The sequence below is a fragment of the Falco cherrug genome, chromosome 16 (assembly GCF_023634085.1).
Source record: "Falco cherrug isolate bFalChe1 chromosome 16, bFalChe1.pri, whole genome shotgun sequence".
Classification (NCBI taxonomy): Eukaryota; Metazoa; Chordata; class Aves; order Falconiformes; family Falconidae; genus Falco; species Falco cherrug.
Window position 1 is genome coordinate 3,974,693 of NC_073712.1, and position 24,838 is coordinate 3,999,530.

Here is a 24,838-nt window from a genome sequence, read left to right on the forward strand (position 1 = left end):
TTGGATATATTTCAGGGGTTTTCTTGATGAAACTTGAGAAGGGTGTTAAGAGTTTGAACAAGCTGGAATTTAGTGGAATTACTGAAGTGATAACAAGAACTTGTACTCACAAGTGGAGCTGTCTCAAATGTGAAGCAATGAAATAAGAACTACAAGTTGATTTTAGCCTGTTACAAAAAAAAAAAAAAAAATGAGGGGGTGTAGCTTTGCTTCCAGCCTCACTTGCTCACTGCTTGTTATCCCTTTTAAAAATAGAAAAAGATTAAAACCAACTTGATCTGACACCTAGGTAGGCATGACTAAGGCCAGGGTCATCCACCCCTGCCAGGAGGCTGGGCACGTTTTGCCAGAAAGATTTAGTTCTTCCAACCATCAGCACTGTCTTTCACCTTTCTTCATGCCTGCTCTGCCTCTTTTGGCAATGCAGGCTTCAGCCTAGGACTTACCCTTCCATTCTCATGCCCAAGCAGTTGATTCTAAAATCAGTTTCAATTCTGAAAAAACACCAACCTGAGAGATCTCAGTTTGTAAAAACAAAACCCACTAGCAAAACTGTCTTTTTATTAAGAGGATTTTATTTACACAACAATGCAAAGATCTTACCATAAAAAGTTGGCTCCCCCTGCAACACACAATACACCTGCTAAATTTTACAGTGCAATTTAGTAACAGCTTTTAAATATTTACAGAACACTTTTTCAACTTACAGGTTAAGGCAGAGGCAGGGCACAGTGATAAGAAACATTTAGTGCAGTTTTGTGCTAGGCATGATACAGAGATGAACTGGCAGCATAACTCATGTTCAGATCCATTGGAAATTCAGATGGGAATTACTCCTAGAAGTCCAGCAACTGATTGCAGCTTAAAAAAAAAAAAAAATAGTGCTAAAAGATACTTAAAACCTCAATACACAAGCCAGCAGCTAAGAAAAACATTTGGCTAATATGGGAGATGGAACAGGCATACAAAAATCTTAATCTGTTAGCAGTGAAGTATGGATCCTGGAAAGAAGACACTGTATTTTATTTTTCCCCCTAGTGTTGGTGAATAGCTGTACTAGGAAGCAGGCTTACAATGCAACTCTGATCCAAAACCTACCCCTGGAAAAGGGGTGTCCGAGAGGACTATGTTCAAAGCCATCCAACTTCTACCGAAAGATGACAGGAGCGAGGTACCCAACTGTTCCTTGTGCCTTTGAAAAACTTCACCTTTAACTCAAAAAGTGAACAAGCTGAGGTTTCAGAAGACTTTAACACACACACACTAAAAATGCACAATACATACTACTGTATAGTTGGGGGGTTTTCACAGCAAGTGATCACAACTTACAATTGTTTAGCTTCTTCATCTTTGGTATTTATAAATAAAAATGCCAGTCCCTTTTAGTTAAAAGGGTAATAATGCAGCTTCTATCTCAAAATCATTTATTCCTAATCCACAGCAGCTTTAAAGGATTTTGATTTTTAAATTTTTATTTTTAAGGCAGTAATTAAGCTGTCAGGAATTTAAAAAAAAAAAATGTTTTGATATTAGTACCTCTTAGTTTTCCAATGGTTTAAGGCACCATTTTCAAACGACTAGAAGAAACTGCAGGATAAGGAGATGGAGCAATATGAGAAGTTGGTATCAGCCCTTCATAAAAAGTAAAAAGGAAGCAGAAGGTGCTATTAATGACTAGTTGATAAAAAGCCTGATCCTATAAATCATTACTTCAATTAGCCCTTAGTTCTCCGAGTAAGCCCTACTAACTACAGTAGGTAGTACTGGTACTTCTAGTTAAGGCTGTTTTTGCATTTCTGCTTTGTAGGATCCAACTAGTATCTAAACTGCTTATGGCAATTCATTAAACTCCTAGGACACGTAAAAAGCACAAGGGGTGGTAAGGGAGAGGATGCTAACAAGTTATCACCCAGTTTTAGCTATATATGGTACTTTCAGTTGCCCAATCAGTCCTTCATGATGGCACTCGGTTCAAAAGAAATCTAGGTAAAAATTCCCTAAAAGCACCTATTAAAAAAAATATATCACTACAAACCCATTTTCTTTCTTTTCCTAATCTAGAAAGTTAGGACTAAATATAACTGAAAGCCTTCCTTTTATTTTGATACACTGCCCTAGCTTTGTTTCTAAAAAAGCTTTTGTTGTTGTTAGTGTTCAGCACCAATAAAAGTTTGCAAGAATCCAAGACAATGCGAATTGATACGTGCTTTTAGAAACCTCATTCCATTTCTATTTTTTTAAGAATCTAATTGCAAATTAAAGACTGGAACCAGGCAGGCCCAGAGGTTAATGGCATCTGCCCCGGAAGTACAGAGTTAACGACAACACTGGTGCAGAGCAGAGCTCACGATGATACAGACGAATCTGGGAAAGCTCAACTGAGGCAGAATCCTCCCTCCCAAAATGCAGTCGTGTTCCAAGAGATGCCTAGGCAAGGAAAGGCACTTCGGGGCGCTCCTGGGGAGCGACCTGATCACAACTGAACGGACTTCGATAAGTTACACTAGGCAATAATCAAAAGAGTGGACACGGTGGGTTCCACTGCCCCAAAAGTGACCCCACGAGGCACCGTCTCTTTGGAAGACTACAGGGACAGCTGGTTCAGCCACGACAGCAAGAGGAGCTCCGTAAGGAAAAGCCAGAGAGGCCCCCGATACCAAGACTCATGGAAGAAGCTGCTGCTGTTCTGCTCAAAACAAAGAGCAAAAAGGCCACAGAAGCTGGTTTCATCTCTAAACCGATGAAGATGCAGCAGACTTGTCAGTGGCCAAACGATGGCAGCAGCAGGACCGGGAAGCCTCATGGCTGACCCAGCTGTACCCAAGATGCCCACCAAAGATCGGATTAAATGAATTTCCCTCCCTCTCTGCTCTAATTCCAGACCCACTTGTGTTACCGGCTGTGCTTTTTATTATCCGCATTGCTCATAGATCCATCCTTTCATACAACAACTGAAAACTGTTGGCGCTTGGTAGAGGAAGTGGCCGATTTCTCCTGTCACTGTCTAGAAGTGTTGCGCAGTTTTTTAATTTAGAAAAAAATATTCAATGGCTTGAGGGTCACTGTCTTAGTACCAAAAGTAAAGTGCACCACGGCTGGAGGCCACTGAGACAGAGCTGAGAAATGCTATTAAAGAGGCTTCCAAGTAACATTATAAAAAACAGCACTACAAACTAAAGTTAAGGCAATACAAGTTGTGTCCTACTAGGTAAGTTTACTGGAGAGTTGTCTACCTCAAACTTTAATTATTGCTTTGTTTCCTCTGTACTGAAGTCCATAGCCACTGGGAAAACAGCGCTGGCAGAATTGGCAGATTGAGTTTGTCACTTAATGCAGGACTGGCAAAACAGTCCCCATAAGCATCGCGTGCTTTGTTAATGTCAAAGTGAAGGCTTGCTCTCATCTCCCGATGGACTGTACGGTCTGGCAAAGAATTTCAAAAGATAATAAACTCTTGCTCCTGAAGCAGCAAAATGTGCTTGCAGCAGAGATGATGCAAACATTTTGTGGAATTTTTCAATGGTGCAGAAAAAAAAAAAAATCCTTAGTAGCAACCAGGGTGCATAACAAAACAGGGTCCTGAAGTCTTCTTCAAGAGTTAATAGCCCTCAAGTTTTCTTTAAAAAAAGAAAAAGTTCTTGTACGGATATAAACCCAAAGTCCGGGAACAGAATTTCATGGCTCAGAAGTCGTCCCAGGTGAAGATTTGTTACTTTCCTGCTTTCATATAGGATGGTATTGCTCCTCGGGCTGTCAGACCTTCAAAACGCTTGTAGGTGTAATTGATAAAAACCCAGTCTTTGTTCTTGTAGTCAGTCTCTGGATGGTTGCTTGTTGCCCCTGGTAAGACATAGAAAAAGTAAAATTATCCTTTGAAGGCTGCAAAGTTTATTTTCATACAAAACACTGGCTGTGCAGTAGGGGAGAATGCTTCTAAAGAAAGAAGTATCGTTAAGTCTAGGCAGATTCATTCTTCAGCCCCCATCAAGAACTGCTGTAACATGTTTTTTTTAAACACATGGAGCAAATGTGTGACTGTGCTTTGACAGGTAAATACAAGGATCCTTTTGAGATTTACACAGAAACCTATCATCCCCTTCTGTCCTACTCTCTCCCTACTCCCTGTACTAGGGGTTAGACATGCTAGCAAGAATTAGCCAGTACTAAGGGGGTACTCGCGATGCTGGGCTCACAAGTCCTGCTGAGATTTGAACTTGCTGGGACCTCTGCTGCCTCTTAGAGATGCCCTTTCGCAGACAGCTCCCACATCACTTGCAAGTCTGCATTCTGCCTCCTGAAACCCAAATTACAGTTTGCACACCCCTGCACCACAAGACTACCAAGCTAACGATTTGACCATGACACAAAACCCCTAGCATCTAGTAAGATCCTTTCTTTGATTAACAGGAAAGTTATATTATTCCACTAGAGAAGGAGGAGGATTGTTTACATGCAGAATCAAAGCATTCACCTGTTGGTTTAAGGATATCAGATTCTGGAAATTCATCAAAGTTTGAGGTATCGTCAATGCTTTTAATTTCTATGGAAATTGCAGCAGGTCTCTCTCTGCCAAGAAGAGCAGATTCAGCGTTAAGATTTCAAAAGCAGGAAAAATCAGGATTCAGCCAGTTTCCATTTTGTAACAGAATCAAAGACTGTAGGTACCTAAACCTTAGCAAGCTTCAGATAAGGAACAAAACCGTCTTAGCGACACCTGGATATGATAAATGCCAGTCAAGCTGCTGCCTTTTGTTGAACAGGACTAGCTTTAAACAGTCCATAGAAAAGAGCAGCTTGCTTTTCTGCAAAGAATCTTACCTGATATGCTCCCAATCAACCCCTTCAAAGAATGGGTTACTCTTTATTTCCTCCACACCAGATGCACCAACTCTGTGCTCCCATTCACAGCAAAATCTGGGATGGAAGGAAGAATGAAAATGAAGAATGAAAATGAAAGCATTCCATCCAGAAATGGAACGGCTTTCTGAACTGATACTACTACGGTTTCTTAACATATAAATGGAGAAGATTAAGAACTCCCACTGCAGAAGCAACACACAGTTATGTTTAGGAATGCCGTGTCAAATGCTACAATTAAGATGTGGTACTCTTTCACAACAGGATAATGTGCCCTTTCTATTTCAGGACCAGTGTAGAGCAGGAGACCATATAAAGCCTAAAAAGCTAGACATTTATATTTCTGTCCTGAGAATAGATAAGAGTTGAAAATACAAATGAAAGAGCAAGAGTCAGCATGCGCTGGGATACGTCTGTATGCTCCAGCGCATACAATGTCAAAAGCATGGCTACTGTAAGAAGCTAGCTCTGACAAAAAGATTTAAGTTGCTTCCACAAGAAGCTCACAGACAAAATAAGGAGAAACATTTGTATTTTGCCAGACCGGCAGCACTTCCATGGGAGCTCCTTTTTAGCATAGTTCCGTCAGGGAACCACTAAATGAACTCTGAGAGACAAATGTATTTGACAAGGGAGTTCAGTATTTGATGCATGTGTGCAACAGTATGTGCCATCAGGGGTATTTGTCATGTGAAGCAAGCCACGAGAGGCATATATTACAGTTCACAAGACAAGAAAATTAGTACTATTAATTGGCAAACCGTGTGGCTTGGCACCTTAAAATAAGATCCTTTGCTTTATCAGATATTGGAACTTCTGGAGGAAAAGTCAGAGTCTCTTTCCAATTCATTACTTTCTTATATGTTTCTTGAGGAGTCTCAGAACAGAATGGTGGATAACCTGAAAAGAAAGAAAAATACAATCTTAAAGTCAAAACAGTTGCTGTAGTTACTGAAGTCTACAAAGCAGCTGTCAGAACACACCTCACAAAACCAAAGGAGTGAATGCTTTGAGAACCTGATCCCAAGCACATAAATACAGCTGATGTCCTACACCACGATTCCTGCATAAAACCTGTGCGCTGCCCGTTTCTTACCGATCAACATCTCGTACATGATGACCCCAAGTGACCACCAGTCACAAAGCTTGTTGTATCCAGTCTGCATGAAAACTTCAGGAGCAATGTAATCTGGAGTTCCCACAGTAGAAAAAGCCTGGAACAAATACCATCAGTTACGCATCTTTAGAGAAAACTGCCTGATATGGAAGTGGGAACTTACACAACGGTTATTTTGAGAAAGACACTAGATTGCCTCAAAGATCCTTTAGCAAAGCTGTTTAAAGCCTTTATTTCAAGGCACATGGAGACAAAATCAAGACGTTCACGTGAAGGAATCTTAAAATACCATCAGGGAAGTGGGGAAAGGTATCACTGTCTGTATACACCTTGGGATGGTCTTTAGCCCTTTGTTATATAGAAAGTGGCAAGAACTGTTAGTTTTAGCTCGGGAGACATCAGATATCAATGTAAATAATTACAGCAGTGCCATCTCAGTTACAGGTCACCAGCTGTTCAGCAGATGGATGAAGGACAAACTAGAATCATTCCTCTTTCTCAAAGAAAAAGCACAAATATTTTTATTTCGGTAGTGTTCAGAACTCTGAAATGGATGACTGCCCTTCATGTAAATACGTGTGCCATTTGAATGCAGCAGCTCAGCAGAGAACGTTTCCAAGCAGGTGAAACGTACTTACCAACTGCCGTCTGTTTCTCTTCCAGGTCTCTGCTTTCCTTTTGGAATTCATGTTCTGGAAAGCTAAAGGAGATTGAAATATATGTGACTGACTACCAGTCTCACCCAGTATACATTTTTAACTCCAAAACATCATACTAAAGATCTCCCTTACGACATCAAAAAAAGATAGCCAGGCCGGGGCAGACAGCCCATTTTGTATTCAGCTGTCCCAGTAAGAGCTCACAGTCCCCAGGTGCTCATCACTGGCCCCTACAGCCAAAATTTACCACCATAGTGAAGCTGGAGCTATTTGTGGAAGCCCACTTTAATTCCCCCCGCTGAAGGCAAGCCACATCAGCAGAGATGAACTAGTTAACCTGCCTCAGCTTACCTGGCACCATCTAAGGGGCACCTGCAGTGGCAGATCCAAGTGGTCAGCAGCCTCTAGCAGGCAGTGGCAGCTGACAGTTAAGAGGCAAAGCAGGGACGTAACCTCTTCCACCGGTACAGATGGTTGCAAAGAGCACATCTGTCAATACCCTAAACCTACCAGCAACTTCCAAACCTAACACTGATAAAATTTTATCAAGCCTTTCATTAGCAATCCATGCTTTCAGCGGCTTTTTTAACTCCCCCTGAGAAAATTACTGAATATTCAAAGAGACTGTGTGCTCACCTGGTAATTTAAATAACACTTGAGATAGAGCTAGCACCTACCAAATCACACTGAGTTTTCATTCAAGGTTTAATACACATGCAAAGAAGGGCTACATCCGAATCTATTTCAAAGATAAACTTCTGGAAACGAGGATTGTGTTTGTACGTTAAAGTAACTGAAATTATTTTTATAAAGATGTTTTACAGAAAATCAAAGTTACACCTCAGGATGCAGTGTTGATTATTAGACCCTCCACTGCTGACTTCTAGCTTCACATTGAAATGAGTTATGTCAGGCACCAACACCAAGTACACAGATACCCTTCTGAAGCCAAATAACTTACTGAAGTCACTAGGAAGACTGTGGTTCAAGTTCCTATAAAATTCTGTTCTGTGGGCTTTCTTTAGTCCGGTACATAGACCAAAATCTGAGAGTTTCACATGACCCTAGAGAAGAAAAAAAAATATATTAAAAAATACAAACCCATACGAGACATTATTGTAGCAGATAAACTTTGCTACTTCTTCCCCTCCCTTTATTTTGTATAATCAATAGACGCACTCTTTTTGCATTCCTTGTTTTAGCCTAACACTGGATGCGTACATAAAGCCATTGATACGTTCATCACTACTATAGAGAAAGCCCAGTAGCTGTTTACTTCAAGAAATCTCTGCTCCTCTAAGCTCCTGACCACTTCAGAGTGAAAGCAAATGTCTCCAGAGGCACCTGTAATCCCTGGATTTTGTGTTGACCCCAACAGGCAAACACCTTAAATTCAGTAATTGGACCGGTGTTAGTGCACAACATGCAACCGCACCAACTAAGTGCAATTTTTAAATGTGTATCTAAAAATCTACATCCTTTTCAGAGCTCTAAATTTGTCTGTGTCTAGATGGAGACACACAGAATTCCAGCAGTAATTCCAACAATGCATTAACTGGCAAAGTAATTTCCTGGTAAAGTAATTTCCTGGTGGCAAACTTTCTCCCAGCAAGCTAAATTTTAAGCAAACTTGTAGTGAGCAGTAGGAAGATACTGACACAATCGTGCTTTCTGCACATTACCTGCAATAACCACCTAGAAACAATCGGGTAACCCGGCCAAGCCTTCAGAAATCAGAAATAGATTCTGATTCTGAGGGAGATCATATCTCTGTCTTCAGTCTCGCTAGAGGAACAACTACATCCTTTACATCTGATATCATCATCTACCCAGCAGCTGGCAAGTGTGACATACAAGATGTGAGAGCAAAAGGAAACATCTTTTGACTAAGAGGGGAGAACTGAAACTGCGTGTTTTAAATTGCAGCTGAAATAACCAAAAAGTGACAGAAGAGAGCTCGTAAGTGAGGTACGGACACAGCTGGAGGTCCTTCTTGGCTTTTGTTTCCCCAGCGATGTGGCAGATCTACCCTCAAAAGCCAGAAGGAACAGGGCTCCGAAAGAAGCACCGCCACCCACTGCCTTTCACAGCTGTCAACACTAGTTCAGGTCGATAATTAAACTTGCAAGACCTATTTACTACTCCCCAGCCAGTGGTCAGTACACACCTTGCTATCCAGGAGAAGGTTGTCGGGTTTTATGTCCCGATGGATAAAGCCCAGCTGATGAATAGAATCAATGGCTAGCACAGTCTCAGCTATATAGAACTGTGTCTCTTCTTCTGTTAGAGTGTCTTTTTTCATCAACAGGGTCATCATATCACCTAGAAGCCCATCCCCCGCAAATAGCAAAGGTAAATAAATACAAGCAAACACACAAACTCCACTCTTGTTAATTTTTGAAGGCTTTTACAGAGAAAAGAGCCAAGCTAGTTAAGACTTCCTGAGGTTTTAAATATTTCATATAAAATACTACAGTTCCCCAGCACCTCTGTGACAAACTTTCATATTTTCCCTTGTGTCACTGTATGGGGAAAGGTTTGTACTGTCATTGCATTAAACTCACTGAGAGAGCTAAATAGCATAAAGATGAACTGGCAGTATAGAAGCATCCCTTAAAGGAGACTGCCGCGGACTGCCACTCTTCACATCTGAATCACAGATTAAAATAGACACTTTACAAAGAACAGATTGCATTTGTGCAGTGTCATCTCAGAAAGCATTCTTGTGGTTTCCTTCATCACATACATTACAGGCTTTCAGGATAACTTTGAGTTACAGCAGCATTATCATGCAAGAACAAACATCATCCTTTAAAAAAAAAAAAAAAAAAAGACCTTAAAAGCTGCTCCCGCTGCAAGCCAGCTAAAAGCAAAAGGTTACAAAAAATGCAAACCTGGTTACGTTATGGTTCTATAGATAGCCAGTGCGTGGTAAAGATAAGAACTAGCCCAGTACTGAGGCCAAGTTTCAAACATCTGCAGCTGGCAGACCCAGGCAGATAACCTCCAGCCTGACCCGAAGACCTCAGCACCCCGACTGTAAAAAGCTTTACAAAAAGCAAAAAGCTTTACAAGGACTTGTTTCCTCACAAAGTAACAGACAGCACAAGCACCGCTGGATGGTAACCACAGAACACTCTAGGCCCAGGCTACAGTTGTAATTAAGAAATTAGAAATCCACAAGCAAAAGGAAAGCAGCCTTTTGATTTCGGGTAGTTACCTCCAGGCAGGAACTCCATGATAAGGTAGAGGTTTAGCTTGTCCTGAAAACTATAGAACATTTTCACAACCCACAAACTGTCTGCCTCCACTAGAATGTCCCGCTCCGCACGAATATGGCCAACCTGGAGATACACATATGCAGCTGATTAATTACAAGGCTGTGTTTTATTAGATGCATTTATTTCACAGATAGTTCAAGTATTACATTGAAAAGCATCAAATACTGAAAAGACAGCAGTCAAACTTCTGCACAAGGGCAGAAACACTACCAAAACTTCAGGAAGTTACACCCCTCGATATTTTCGGGTAATAAAATAGCATCACATGTTCAAATACAAATCCAAAAGCCATCCTTCTGACAGTAAAAAGGTGAGAAACTTTCATTAAGCTGCTATTATTTTTCCAAAATGTTTCTTTTTTTGTCTGTTTTCCTATGTGATAAAGCCCATTGAACAGCAAATCCATTTTACTCCTCAGCGTGAAGATCTGAAAGACCCTTTTACGTTCAAGCGTCTTCACTGGAAATTTTATGGGGACTTTTGCCTTTGGACATTTACACTTGAATAACATTTATACTTATTGTGTGACTTTTGCTGCCATAAAGTAAGGCATGTAGGGGGACGAGAGAGCACTAACCTCACTCCTTTCAGCAAAAACTCAAGCTACAGAAATGTAAATCACCCTCCTCAACAACAAGATTCCGTACAAGAGAGATAACCCATATTTACATTTTTAATCTTTCATTTCTTACGGCATTTTGGTCCCCTTCAAACCAGAACTGTACAAGTGATAACGGAACACTATGAAAACACTTATCTTAAAACCACTTGGATAACAGACCACTCCAAAACACAATTTATTACTGTGGGAAGATTCAGGAGGAGAAACACATGGTTGATTATAAAAACAGGTTAATCCTATATACAAAAGCAGCTCCATTTTTTACAAAAGTATCTAACAAATCTCTATAAACCTAGCTCTTCTTTAAAAAGTTAGCACACGCTTCAGATACGGCTTCAGCCTATTCCCACAGATTTAGACCAAAGCACTGATATAGCAGTGCTGCATAAAGCTTGTGTGTGAACACACTGCTGTTTGTTTTTTTTAAACAAGTATTTTCAGAAATGGAAACCGGTTCCTGTTTTTTTTGAACACACACAGTGCTTCCTAGATTGACCCCAGTGCTGACCAAAAAGCGATGGTCTCAGACCATTATAGTCCCAGAAATACTAGCAGAGGAAAGCCTTAAAAATGTTAAACTTTATGTCTCTGAGTCAGAATTCCACGTCCATATCACTTTGATATTTATATCTGATTCTGTAAATCAGAAATGCAGTAGAACACCGATCTTTATCTATACGGGATCATTTGTGTATCCCTATGTGTAACATCATCATAAAGCAAGGAGGCACGTACGTTAGATACGTAGAACCATCCCTTCTCTTTCAGTGGAGAAAGACACCTGGTCCTTCGAAAAACACTCTGCTTCCCCACGTTTTCAAGCAGAAAGAGTTCAGCGCTACCTTGCTTCAGACCAGAGAGCCTCTTAGCAAAGTGTTACGATCGCAATTTCCATCACAACTAAGTGAGGCGTTAGAGGTCGTCTGAAACACCGTCCTGAGCGTTCTGTGACATGCAATATAGCCTGCAACTGCTGCTGTAACACTTATTAGGTGAAAACTACATAACCTTCAAACTTCTGCACTGTTACAAGGAACGTTTCAAAGAAGAAAAAAAAAAAAAAAAAAAACCCACACTGAAAAGAGCCTGCAAGAAGACAGGTCCTTGTGCATTCATATGAGATTTTTCTGACTTACTTCCTCCATAAGAAATGGGAAAAACAAAACAACCCCACAATTTTTTAGGTAGTAAACCTAAACCACAGATGCGTGTTACTCCTCTCCACACATCACAGTGACCTCCCCAAAGTCATCGAAAACACGGACGGTAGCATTGCTACTCAGGGTGGCTATTCACCTGCTCTTTTTCAAGCATATCAGCTTTGCGCAGTATTTTCATTGCGTAAACATGCCCCGTATCTTTCTTCTGGACAAGTCGCACCTAGGAAGTATGCAAAAACTTGAGTCAACTACACCATTATCACCACAGTTCCCTGACAAATTTGGGTGTCAAGTCTTTGGCTTCCAGTTCATGAAATCATACCAGATTATAAAGAGAAAAAGCATTCCATAGGGCACAGTCACGTCAAACAAGTTCTGTTAATTCTAAGAGATAAAATAATTTTAACAGGAGACGGCACGCTGAGCGATCATACACCTAAAGCAGTTGGGCCAAACCCACTTTCTCTGAAGAAGAGGCCACCAGAAGAGACTGCTGGGGGTGGCCCTCCTGCTCCCCGTCTGTAAGGCCAGCCCCAGGAGGTCACACAAAGTACGCTGCCAAACATCAAGTCCTTTTCAACAGCATTCATGTTCCTTTAAAACACATAATGTTTTTAAACCAGCATTTATTAGGCATAAAGGCAGATGCGTGGGACTTGTTAAGCTAAAAAACAATCTGCAGTTATTACAACATTTATTTTTCACTTGTATAAACTAGGCAAGTCTTTAACAAATACCAGTGCTGTTTAAAAACACATTTAGTCATCATTTCAGGGCTTACCTCTCCAAATGCTCCTCTGCCTATTACTTTTAAAGACTCAAAGTCTTCCAAACCAAGCCTTGTTCTCTTTAGGCGAAGAAACTCTGTTTCCTTTTGTGCATGTGCTGACCTCCTGATTCTTTTCTAGTTTAGGGGGACAAAAAAACACCCCACAGTGAGAATTCTGCAGGTGAGCTCCATGGAGAACACAGCAATTCCATTTATTTATGGAATTTATAAATTCCATAAATCTCTATTTATAAAGAAAAATCACTTTTATTTAACCATTAAGATAATCTTCCCATGTTCATTACCTCTTCGTCTTTTAAGCCTTCTTCTTCCATCATTTGTTCTAGCTTCTTTTGTCTATAGCAGAGACAAAATAGAAAAATAAAGGCTGAATCACTGATTTGTTTCTTAGTCACACCCTGGTCTATGCTTGCTGTGAAAGGAGGATGTAATGCCAGCAAGTGAAAGTGTAAATGATATAGAAGAGAGACTCAGATATGAGATGAATTCTGAAGACTCTGATATTACAGCTTTACCCTTCTAGCCTTTTCCTCTCTAATTTTGACGATCTAAATCTGCCTCGAGTTTCGCATCCGATTCAAGTGCATGTTTTTGTTGTATATTGAAGGGATCTGGGTTCAATTCTTGTCTCTCTCTTTGACAGCTGGGCAAGTCGCTTAAGGCCAGAGACAGAATAAATATTTAAACATCAAAGTCTCACTTATTCCAGGGAGAATTAGCTGTTTAAACACATCTGTGGATCTGCACTGTAATTTCTCTGCATCTCAAACTCATCATACACAAAATGAGACCAAGTTACTTTCTATTTCCTAATACCTGAGATACTCAAAATATTTGGGAAGGGGAAGTATGTCTGTACACATTCTGCCCCTTAAAGAATCAGAAATATTTACAGCCTTAGTACAAAATTATCATTTGGGCGAAAATAAAAAGAGGAAGCAAGACTTCAGAGGGAGGAATGGCCTCAGGGGACTTTTGTAATTACCCCCTGGGGACCTTTTCCCCAACACTGATCATATTAATAGCTGGCTGAACTGGGATTGGTGGTTTGGGGTTTTTTTTCCCTCTCCATGTGTGTTTTTACTGGTATAACATTAGAAATGTACTAAAAAATTCCTTCTCTTTATGCAAGTCATTCTTTGCAAGATCCTGTTCCGGCCTCCTGTGCTACTACGCAGCTGCTGCGACACGATAATATTCTGAGTTATTGCTTCCACAGTCGGGCACATTTAAATCACTTTGCCCTTATTTAAGTACCCAGTGAGCCCTGTCTGGTCATCTCATTTCACACTCAAAACAGTGACTCCAGCAGCAAAAGACAGCTGCTGCAATACACAGAATTAAATAGCTCAGCAAGACCAAGCGGTGCTGAAATTCCCCCAAATATCCTTAACAGGTCCTATAATTGCACAGCCACAGACACATCTAGTGTTAAAAAAAAATAAAGTCTAGTACATTTGTTCAGACAAAGTCTCGATCCTAAACCAAAAACCCTGCCATTGAGGTTTTGGGAGTAGACAATGGCACTCGTAATAAAAAGCAAGAGCCATGTGAAGAGAAAGAAAGGAATTAAATCAGTGATATTATCTGTTTGGATTAGACCTTAATCTCTCCTTACTAATTTGAAGCTTTGAAGAAAATATGTAAGCAAGTTAGTATTTATTTCTAAATTGCTCCCTCAGTCCTGCAGTTATTGTCGTTAGCAGGCATTCCTCTTGGATCTAGTTAGGGTTTTGGCAGAATGAACACTGAAGCTTCTTCAAAATTCTGATTATAGGCTACATTGCAAGTTGGGAGAACGTCAGAAGTGCCGGTGCTACAGCTTGAGGGTATTCAGCAAATTGGAGGGTTCCAGCCAAAGGAAAGTAAAAGTCACGCTTAGCAGTTACACCGCTGTTATACTTTGACCAACGTAAAGGGATGCCATAGGTGCAGCTAACTCACAGATCAGGAGTTAGCATTAAGTGACAGTCCTCACAGCCATCCCTCATTGTCTCTGGAAAGATTCCCTTCCTTCAGCAGCCGACGTGACCACACATTACAACCCACACTGGAAACGATGCTCTACAACGAGTTTTACATACTACAACCAGGGACGTAAAATGGGAAGAGGCAACAGAACACAGGCAAGAGAAATGTTTGTAAACGTTGGCTTTCTACTTCCAAATTGTACTTGAACGGCCCCAAGCACATCCCAAAGTTAGTTTCTACTCCATTGTAATCAATGTATATAGAATCAAATCGAATCATCAAATTATATGTGGAGTTTTTTAAACGCGGTAACAGTGGTATCACCATTGCACCTGCAAGCATGTTTCTATTCCTTTCAGAAGAAATTCTGAAAAGCTCCAGTCTAAGCTACTGGGGAACTCAGAAACCCAGCGGTTGCCTCTGGAAGCTTCTCGTGCCAAGCCCCATCCAGGTGCCCACCTTGGGAGCTTAGGTACGTGCTCAGCACAAATCTTCTATTTTTGCCTCGGCTCCAAAAAACTAAATGCAGTTAATATGTATTTTTGGCTCTTACCCAGGTTGGAAAGAAACCAAGAAAGATTTTTACCTCATCTCTCGTTCTTCATGCTGCGCAATGAGATTGCTGTAGAAGTTTTCCAACGTCACCTTCGTCATCGTAACTCGCTCCTTGGTGTGATTACTCATAGACGAGCACGGTGTCGGGCCTGTCATTGCCATGGCTGTTAGGAAAGAAAAAGGGAGGAAACTTTTAACATTATAAATGACAAATAACCTTCAAACAAGAGCTGCAACCAGCAAAGTGATGCTGAACGACAGAGTTAAGATTTTAACAACAAACGCTGACAGCCCAGTCGTCTGAACTAAGACTAAGTAGGGAAAAGTCTTACAAAATAAAAGGTACAAGTCGAACTTCCTGTTTTGAACATTTTTGATCTGAAAATAAGAGGGAAGGAAACTTAAGAAACATGATGCCTCAAAAACCACAATTTCAGGCAGTACTGTGAATGTTTATTTCTGCCGATATATTCTATCTTTAATAAATGGTAGTATTTTCTTAGTTTTAACCGCTGAAACATCTATTCAGAAATTCTTCCTGTGACCCTTGCAGAAATAACGCCATCAGTTGCCTGCAGTCTCTTCTGCTCTGAAATTTATCAAAACCCCAAAAGTCATCGCAATAACAGAGCAAGCGAGGGAGGAAAAAGCAAAACAAAAAAGGCATTCAGTTGCTTTTAAGCTCTCTTGGTTTTCCTAGAGGTTTTCACACAGAAATCTGGCAAAATCCAGAAGACCACCGCCTTTGAACAAGTTGTAATTTAAAAAAAAGAAAAAACACACCCTAGTGTAAGTATTTATTTAAGAGAATCCAGTAGGTCAGCATCATAGCATGCCACTTGCAACCGGTAGCATGGAAGTTTCACGGCACGTTGGAGAACCAGCTGTACTTTCTCAAACGCACCAAAATGCAAAGATTTCAAGTGGAAAGCCACCTTAGCCCAGTTCTGCCGCTCATAACTGAACTCGCAGTAAGGTAACCCAAGTTTCGCAACTATTACTAGAAATTGCAGACAAATCTAGGTTACGCACACTTCCCGTTTTTACCGTGCCTGGGCAGTGGCAGTGTTTTAAGAGTGACTTTTTGCTGTTGGCTTTTTGGGGATCTTTACACGGCCTCCTTACGTGCCGTTGCAAATCACGGGCACCAACTATTTTGTCTGCTGTGTTCCCAGGTTGGCTCCCAGAAAAGATACCAGCGTGGGGGCCGGCAGAGCCCCCCACCGTGTGCTGCGTGAGATGGAGCTACGGCTGCGCGGAGGAACGGCACCGAGGGACCGCGGGCCAGGGGCAGGTCACCTTCCCTGCACCCCGAGGTGGAGGAGATGGACCGCTGCATCCCACTGCATCCCCGGTGGGAAGCCCAAGCCCCCAGGTTCACACCCTGGAGAGCAGAACGTGAAGGTTTTGTGACAAAAACAGGTTAGAAAGGGGGAAAAAATGGGATGGAAAGGGAAAGTAGAGGGCTGGAGGGCAGCAGAGCCAAACCACCTGTTGGTGCTCGGGTCCCGGCTGCACCGGGGCCACCCGACGCCCACCCAATGCCCACCACGGGGCAGGGGGCTCCAGCCCCCCGGCCCGGCGGCTCTTCGTGCGGCCCGGCAGCATCACCGGCAGCGGACAAAAGGGGCCCGAGCCCCCCGGCCGAGGGGGAGGAGAGGGTCCTCGCCGTCCCCCTGCCCGCAGCGCGGCCACCCCCGGGGGAAGCGGGGACCTCGCCGCTGGAACGCCCCTGGCCCGCAGCGCCCCCACTCCCCGCCCCACCGGCCCGGGGGTCTTCCGAGGGGGGGGGGGATGCGGTCCCCTGCTCCCCCAGCCCAGCCCGGGAGCGGCGCAGGGCCTCGGGGGAGGGGGACGGGATGCCGAGCACCGGGCGTGGGGGATGCCCGTTGCACCGGCGCGGGAGCGGCTTACCGGAGCCCCTCGGGAGGAGGGCGGCGAGGAGCTGAGGGCGACGGCGGGGTCTCGGCGCCGCCAAGGCAGGCAGAGCGGCTGCGGGGGGGCGGATGGGCGGGGGGACGGGACCGGGGCGACCGCAGCCGCTACCACCGCCCCCCGCACCGACAGGGACCCGGCCGGGACGAGGCGCCCAGCCCCGCGCACGCAGCGCGCATGCGCCACCCTCCCGCCCCGCCCCCACCCGCGCATGCGCATGGGCGCGCCGGCCCCGGCGGGGGGGAGCGGAGCGGGGGGCACGCGGCGCCTGCGCGGTGGGGCCGGGGTCCCGGGGTGGGCGCCCACGCGCACGTGCGGAGTGCGGTCCCCCCTTTGTCACTCCCGGGCTGCGGGAGCCAGCACCGAGCTGCAAGGTGCCAGCCGCCCGCCGCGGGCCTGGGGAGCCACATCCTGCACCCCGCAACGGCGCTGCGCAGCGCCCAGGCCCCCCGCCCCTCCCCCCCATAACGCGGTGGTGGCTACGGGAGCGAGGTGTCCCCGGGGATGGGTGCCGCGGGGACCCCGATGGTCGCTCAGGCTCCCGGGGCTCAGGGAACGGTCCCTCGGTCCCTGAGCGAACCCGCGAGGGCCGGGGGCTGCGGTGCTGAGCGGGACCCGGCCCCCGCCCCGAGGTTTTCCATCAGGGCCCCCCCGGGTGCCATCCCCGGCTCTGGAGGGTGGCACAGCCCTGCCGTGGGCTCAGCAGGTGGCTCCTCCATCCCAGCTCAGGGAACGCTGCTTGGGCAGCACAGCCCATCCTCATCCCGGCCGTCCCAGCTCTTCCCAAATATCTGAAGCCGTCTGTCTCCATAATGGTTTGATTGGCCTTGGGAATCTAACAGGGACATCTTGAGTAACGGCATGACAAAAGAAATGTGATTCCATACTCGTCCCGATGTGTGGAGATAGTAGCAAAAGAGGATTTTGCTTCATTTTATCTACATTTCTACAAAAAAAACCCAACTGCAATTCAGAGGGTGGAACGGGGTTTTATTGTTAACATCAAGGATTTATTGGGGTTTAATCACTGAGAAATACCTTCTGCACATGCAGAAGCCCACCAGCAACAGAGGAATTTCAGGATTTGAAATGGTGTGTATAGTCCCTACAGGATGGAAACGCTGATATATTAGTAACACACACGACAGAGATTTAATTTCTGAATTTTGCCATTAAACTGGACCTTGCTTTGCTTAGACAGAGCTGGTCAGTTTGATACTAAAGGTGAACAGCAAAATCATGTGCTGTCTCTTTCAGGAAACACAGCTGGCCTCATGAAGCTGGTTTTCTGCCCAGAAAACCTGATAAACTGGGGAAGCTCTTCGAGAGGATTTCACATGGACAAAGAACAGTCTTGAAACAAAAGGCTTATAACAGGGACCCTGGAAGCTGATCCTCGTTTTTTCCAGCAGCAGAACAAGGTGAATGTCTCGGGCTTTGGCTGGGAGGGGTGGAGATCACTGCCAGCTTCTCCCTCTGTGGCCCGCAAAAGTTTGGCACCTTGAAGGAAAACCTGGGAGATGAGAGGCTCAAAGCATTCTGTATGCTGGAGAAGCAGCAAAACCAAAAAACCACAACTTTTGGACCTAAAGTATAAGAAAAGTCATTACTCCTGCAGTGCCGGGCGGAACTGCAGGCAGGTGTGAAATAGGAGAGCATCTGTATCGGGAGGTCACTGCTTCTTCAGGAGGCAGAACATCGGGCTGCAGGCGAGCCTGTGAGGCTGCACATGAATGAACCAAACTTCTGATACGTGTGGGCTACGGGAGCGTCAAAGAGCTGCCACAGCCCTACGGGCTTGGTGACAGACGGGGAGGGCCCTGCCACGGAGAGAGACATTTCTGGCCTGTGACAGATGACCCCGTGTCACAGCCGCAGTGGTCAGCCTGCCTGCTAGGGAGGGGACCTGGGCCTTGATCAGGGTCTCTGTTCGACGTCTAGGAGTAGTTAATGGAACAAATGGACGGGGTTTCATTTTTTTTGCGGTTCACCTTTGCGCTAGAGCTTTTCCTTGCGATCGTCACGTGGGTAAAGCAATGGGCTGAGCTGGGTTGAGGCTAGCGGGGATAGTTCTGTAGCTGGGTGCTAGGGTTTCTCTTGCTGCCTAGCTCTTTGATTTGAAGGAGGTGGAAAGGGTCTTGCGGGTTCCAGTTACCCTTGGGGGTCTTCACTTACTGCAGCAAACCCAGGTGCTGTAACGGGGGGGAGCCCTGCTCTTTTTCCGTGAGTTCCAGCAGCTGCTTCATCAGGCTTGAAGTCTCATCTCTGTTGATGCTGTTGTAGAGATCTGAGGGATCTTGGCTCTTCTGCGAATCCCACATGGCATTTGAAAGCGAAATATCCCTGCTGCTGGCTGTGTGCACGCTACCTAGGGCGTTGTGGAGCCACATCAGGCGCTTCAGCCCTTGAAATGCCCTTCCCTTGTCATGCATGAGCTGATGCTCTGTCACTGCTCTCTTACTGCAACAGGAAAAAAAGAGTTCATTAGGAACCAAGCACAGCCAGATCCGAGCTCCTCTTTCAAACTGATTTGCACCCATCCATTTTGTAGGCTTCCCTAAGCTGAGGCAGGAGTACCGGTGGTGCCTACAGGTGATGCGGACAGCCCAGAGGTGAGGCTGGTGGTGCTGGTGCTCACAGCCAGCCTGATCCCTGCAAAGCCCGCAGCGGGAGCACTCCCACGGCCGGTTCCTGAAGATGGGAAGCTGAAACACGGCCATTCCCAAAACATATACCTCCAATCTCCTTCTTTTTTTTTCTTTTTTTTAAAAAAAGCAAACTGGGGAGACAGCGACAAAGTGACTTTAGCAGGCTTAAAGAGCTCTTACAGAGATTGGGTCTTTCCCAAATTTGGATTCTTTTTCCCTTTTCATGACCTTAGTGTTCTAGGCTTGTTGGATTTGTTGCTTTCCTTCCAGAGATGGAAGTCAGGACTGATTTAACTGAAATCAGTGGCGTCCATGAAATGAAAACAAATCTATATTTTCTTCAGATATACCAAAAATTTCTAGCCAAATACTAAGGAGGACAGTCTAATTCTGGGATGCAAATATTTCTGGATTTCAGGCTGGTTAGATAACATCTAACTGCAGCTATAGGCTCCCACTGCAGATTTGGATCTGAATGGGAACCTAAATAGGGAATTTTAGTGTGCACTATTTCCATGGCTTGCCCTGAACAGCCTTACATGGTTTGCTACTCTGCGTTTAAAAGATTCGGCTGATATACGTTACACATCTAAAAATGCAATTGGTCTAATTTTATACTGCATAGAGGGAGATGTAAAATATTGCCATATCAAATGCATAGAATTTTCCTTCCATCGTGCCCCGGAGTAAATGACAGCAGCAGAGAATACAGCCTATTAAATCAAAGGCAAGCAGTCTTCTAAGAACATTAAGTAAAAGGATGATAATGCTTACTTTTCAGTGTCTTGACATGTTGCAAAACAGGCAAAAAAAAGAACTGCCAAAAATGTAACCATCTGCAGAGATCTCTGGGGCAGGAACATCCTCTCTCTTCTTTAAATCTTCTGCACAGGACAAGAAGCTGACAGTATGATCAAAAATCTTTTTTTCCTCTGTTGTTTCTTTCACCTGACAAAATTAATTTCAGCCTTTAAGCACTGGTAAAAGTGGAGCATTGTACTATGGTGCATCATCCCAGGACCTCCCAGAACATCAGACGTGTGGATTTGTAACATATACCAGTAAAAGATTAATAGGTTTCATAGTATATTTCTACATTTCCTTGCTCATAGTCCTAAATCTCCTTCTCCGCTATTGCTTCTCAATATACTGGTTCCCACTTCTGTGCATTTGGAAGCACAGGAGATTTTGAACATTTTGAACTGGCGAGAGACCTTCCTGATAAAAACTTGCCAGAAATTTAACAAAAAGATCAGGATTGCTGCTTAAGAAATCTGTCACAAAACTGAAAAAGAGTTTAAGACTGGACCATGCAGATCAAGTTAAAAGGTGTATACGCCATGGAACTCAGACCTTTAATAACACGTTTTCCACGAGCAACACAAGTGCTGACATCCAAATCTGCCAGTCCACGAGAACCGTATTTGGCTGATCCTAGATTTCTGTAAGGAAGTGGATTTCTGGCTTTGGGAAATGATAACTAGAAATTCTAATTGAGCAATGATTATGTTAATCTAAGTTATAACTGCAGTCAGTTCTACATCTGCTGCTGGCATTGGTACACCTCTACCCACCCATCCTTTCAACCCCACTGCTCCTTTATCGCCAGGTCTACTGCTAAAATTTCTGCATTTTTTACACTAATGACTGTACCCTGCTTTTAGCATTGGCTCCAACCTGTCCCTTTAGTTATTTACTAGCAATTGCTGTATTAGTTGTTACATCAAAACCCAGATGGACAACAAAACAAAAATTGCAGCATTTAAATTGTTATGTAAGAATAAAAAAGATATGTTCGCATACAATGATTTTTTGAAGAAATACTTTTTGTGCAGAAGCAGTTTGGGTCAATAAAAAACTCAACATCTCCTCAAATAATTTTTCTTTATACTAACTTGAATATTGAATTGTCAATGACTGGATAGAAAAGCAGATTATACATTTGGTTGTAAATTAAGCTTGTCCTTAAGAAGTCTACTCCACTAAATTGTGAGTGATTTCCTTGGCCAATATAAATTCAGAATAAACTAGGCATCAAATAACAAATGGGTATTAGTTGTGATTAAAAAGCAACTGTATTAAATACAGATACATACACATAAATACACAGATGTGTGTGTATTTACATGCTAAATTATTTTAGGTCATGCTAATGCAGAACTTCTGCTCATATGTAATAGATAAGCTGTACTTTCCTAGGGTGATCAACAGTACACTAGGTATTAATTTAAAAGCATCTTCCAGTTGCAAAAGTAACAGTTTCTACTTACTGATGATCTTGTAGCGATCACAGTGAAGTTCTGATCTGTGCAGATGTGTTGTCTTGCCGGTCTTGTCGTGATGTTCCAGCTGCAATGACAAGTGCCTTTCACCTTCTTTTATACCAGCCCAGAAACCACAGAAACAATAGAAATGATCTCTGCAGCATTTTGTGACTAAGACCTTTCCTCTCATGTCAGTGAAATGAGACAGCTCCTCATTTCCAGCGATAATAAATCTTGGATTCTAAAATGTTCTGTTCAGCTGTGACACGTTCATGGACAGTTTCTTACTCCTTTGCTGTCTCTCCTTTTTTGTGAGAACTTTTTATTCTAACACAGCATTCCTGTGCCCCAAGACGATGGAAGAGGGATGTTCAAACCAGTTGTTCCAAGGCTGATCAGGAAAAATGTCTCTGGTATGCAAAAAAGGGCTCACTCCTTGGCTGTCCTCATAAACTCACATGTAGGACACTAAAGTTGTGTAGGAGGAATCTAAATCAACAATACTGATGAACTCGCTAATGCCAGTTAGCATACAATCAGCAAAATGGGAGTTATTTACAGAAAATCTGAGGAGTTGATAAATAAGATCCCACTGGATTTTAATGTTCAGCACAAATTTCATTTAAATCCGTTGATTGTACACTAAACGTATTTGCTTTAAATCTTGGAAACTGGGGAAATGTGGCAAAGAAAACTGACTAAATAAAAATGCAAGTAGTAGCTCAGGCAAAAAGCCACATGATATGCTTTTAAACCTTATGCATTGATGCCATGTGAGGCTTGATAATCACTTTATGATCTCTAACCAGGTAATTTCAATAGAATTTGGATACTCAGGATGTGGCTGGACCATTAAGATGAAACACGAGTCTACTTAAGAGGACCAGTTCCTATTTCTCAAAGTGAAAGAAAAAAATGAATCTATTTTTCACCTCTGTGGAAAAATTCCCTGGAAGGATTGAAAAGGTAATTTGCTTAGCGTTAACCAGAAGCTATCAATTCCTTTTACATAAGACACGGCCATACGTTCCCGTTAAACCCAGTCTCAGGTGAATGCAAACACATTGTCCGAATGGCAACAGGCCCTATTAGCAGTGCTCGCACGACCTCGTCCGTTCTCGCCGCTTCTATGGACATCAAATTGCTCTTTATTATATTCCTCATGACAGCTTATTTTAAGCCCCACGGTTTTGCAGCAATCAAATAAGCATTCCTGATTTCATGACACGAGTCCCAATTGTTAAGGAGCGTTTCACTCATTAAAGAGAACAAAGTGTATCACCAATTAAAGATGACATTTGTTAAATATTGGTAAAACAGGGGCCTACTTCACATCTCAGTTTCCAGGGTAGCGGTTATGCTGCAGTTATGCTGCAGTTACACTGAATTATCCACCCGTGAAACCAAGGTTTCTTAGCTACATCTTCAAGGACTAACGAGCATTGCCCAAAGTCATGTCCAAAACATCTTGTCTCATTCATCCTTGAACTTTTCGAGCCTCCATTATATAATGGATTTGCATTGAATGCAGTTACCGGGAGAGGTAATACCACACTAACCGGAGTGGCTGCAGTGGGCCAGAGACACTGACATGGGGTGGGTAAACAGGCACTTGAAACATTCTGAAACGGCCAAACCGCATCGCCGTGGCTACACTCTTCCACATCTTTTTTTCCACCCAAGGACTTGGCAGAAGTCACAATAACCTTGGTCCTGACTTTGCAACGCCTGCCTGAGGCGTACGTGAGGACAGACCGCGCTGAAGTTACGATCCACCTTTGGGAAGCATCCCGCGGAACGACTTGCCAGCACTAGCAGCGCAGTGGGGAAGAGGTGCTTGCGAGGACCCATTTCCATGCTTTGTGGTATTTCTAAGAAAAGTACGAAACGTGTCAGTTGCACAGCTGATACCACAGCCACACACATAGTAGTTAGTATTTCTAACTACGATGGGAATGTTGCTAATTTCACAAGGACAAATCGTGCAAAGAGCACGACCAGCGGCTATTTTCAGCTGGTCTAGATTAATCTCTGCCCTGAGTACTGCAGAGCAGGCTAAGAGCCCATTTTGCCAGGGATGTAACCAGCAAACCCAGCTGATCGGCGTTTGGTTACCTCGGGGCCTCCCTCAAAGCACATTTGGAGCCATCAAAAGGCTTTTGCTTTGGCTTCAAAGGCTTCGCTCCCACCCTCCAGCTTCTCCTGGTCGGAGGGGCTGACTTCGCACCAGAGGGTGCCTTTGCTGCTCCATCACCTTCTTCAGTGGGAGCATTTGAGCGAGGAGGGCTGTGCAAATTCCCCGTTCCCAGTGAGCCATTCCTTTGTTTTGCTTTCCAGCCCTCTCCCCAGGGAGCCAGGTGGGGGAGGAAGGGAATATGGCTTGTGCAGAGCATGAAAGAAAAAGGAAGGAGAAAGCCTGGAGGCCCAGCTGAGGGGGAAGGAGGGATGGGGGGAGGGAACAGAAAGCAAATCAAATGTGCAAATAGCCTCGTTAGGGCAGGAGGGGTCCTCTTGCCTGGGATTTGAAGACTTAATTAAACAAAGACTGTATTGCATCAAAGAGGTCTGCTATCTGTAGGGAGATGGCTGGATCCGATGAATTTTTTCCACGTGCTGTTCTCTGTTACTCACCAGTAACAGGAGGATGGGCTCCAGAAGGCTTCGTGCTTCCCTAATGCAAAAATCTACCTTGTTCTTTTCCGGATTTTATTTTTTTTTCCCCCTAACTGCTCTTAGCCTAACAGACTAAAATTCATATGAGCTGTTCAGTGCGGCGTGTGGAAAGAAAGACACCGCCCTGTTGAGAGGAAACTGTTTGACCACACTTGGCTGGTAAATATAGTTCCCCTGAGCTGCTGGTGAAGCAGCTGCTAATGAATAACTGCTCTCCCTTCCTGGCCTCCCTAATTGAGAGGTCGGAGGAAATGACACCTCGCAGCAAACCCAGAGGCCAAAGCCTTTTGCACCACTGCACCCGCA

General features: G+C 43.8%; 1 protein-coding gene across 2 annotated transcripts; it reads right to left on the minus strand.

Moving 5' to 3' along the window:
* Window positions 1–1,512: 1,512 nt before the first annotated feature.
* STK38 (serine/threonine kinase 38) lies at window positions 1,513–17,117 on the minus strand. 2 transcript variants are annotated; one of them, XM_055728319.1, is made up of 14 exons: window positions 16,927–17,116; window positions 15,044–15,176; window positions 12,771–12,822; window positions 12,478–12,600; window positions 11,833–11,916; window positions 9,854–9,977; window positions 8,801–8,955; window positions 7,595–7,697; window positions 6,613–6,674; window positions 5,954–6,071; window positions 5,634–5,757; window positions 4,819–4,914; window positions 4,472–4,566; window positions 1,513–3,840 (listed from the first exon to the last, which is right to left on the minus strand). In XM_055728319.1, the coding sequence occupies exons 2-14, from the start codon at window positions 15,172–15,174 to the stop codon at window positions 3,710–3,712; spliced, it is 1,398 nt and encodes a 465-aa protein (XP_055584294.1). In that variant the 5' UTR covers window positions 15,175–15,176; window positions 16,927–17,116; the 3' UTR covers window positions 1,513–3,709. The 2 variants fall into 2 exon arrangements, with proteins under 2 accessions (XP_055584294.1, XP_055584295.1); XM_055728320.1 differs by lacking the exon at window positions 4,472–4,566 and having other exon boundaries at window positions 16,927–17,117.
* Between the last annotated feature and the right edge of the window lie 7,721 nt (window positions 17,118–24,838).

Bases quoted from the DNA above. Each gene is read 5' to 3' on its own strand.
- STK38 (XM_055728319.1), bottom strand. From the start codon at position 15,174: ATGGCAATGACAGGCCCGACACCGTGCTCGTCTATGAGTAATCACACC. The intron at 6,072-6,612 runs GTAAGTACGTTT...TATTTGTTCCAG, and splicing joins AGAGAAACAGACGGCAGTTG to GCTTTTTCTACTGTGGGAAC. The intron at 4,915-5,633 runs GTGCCAAGCCAC...CTTCCATCCCAG, and splicing joins GCAAAGGATCTTATTTTAAG to ATTTTGCTGTGAATGGGAGC.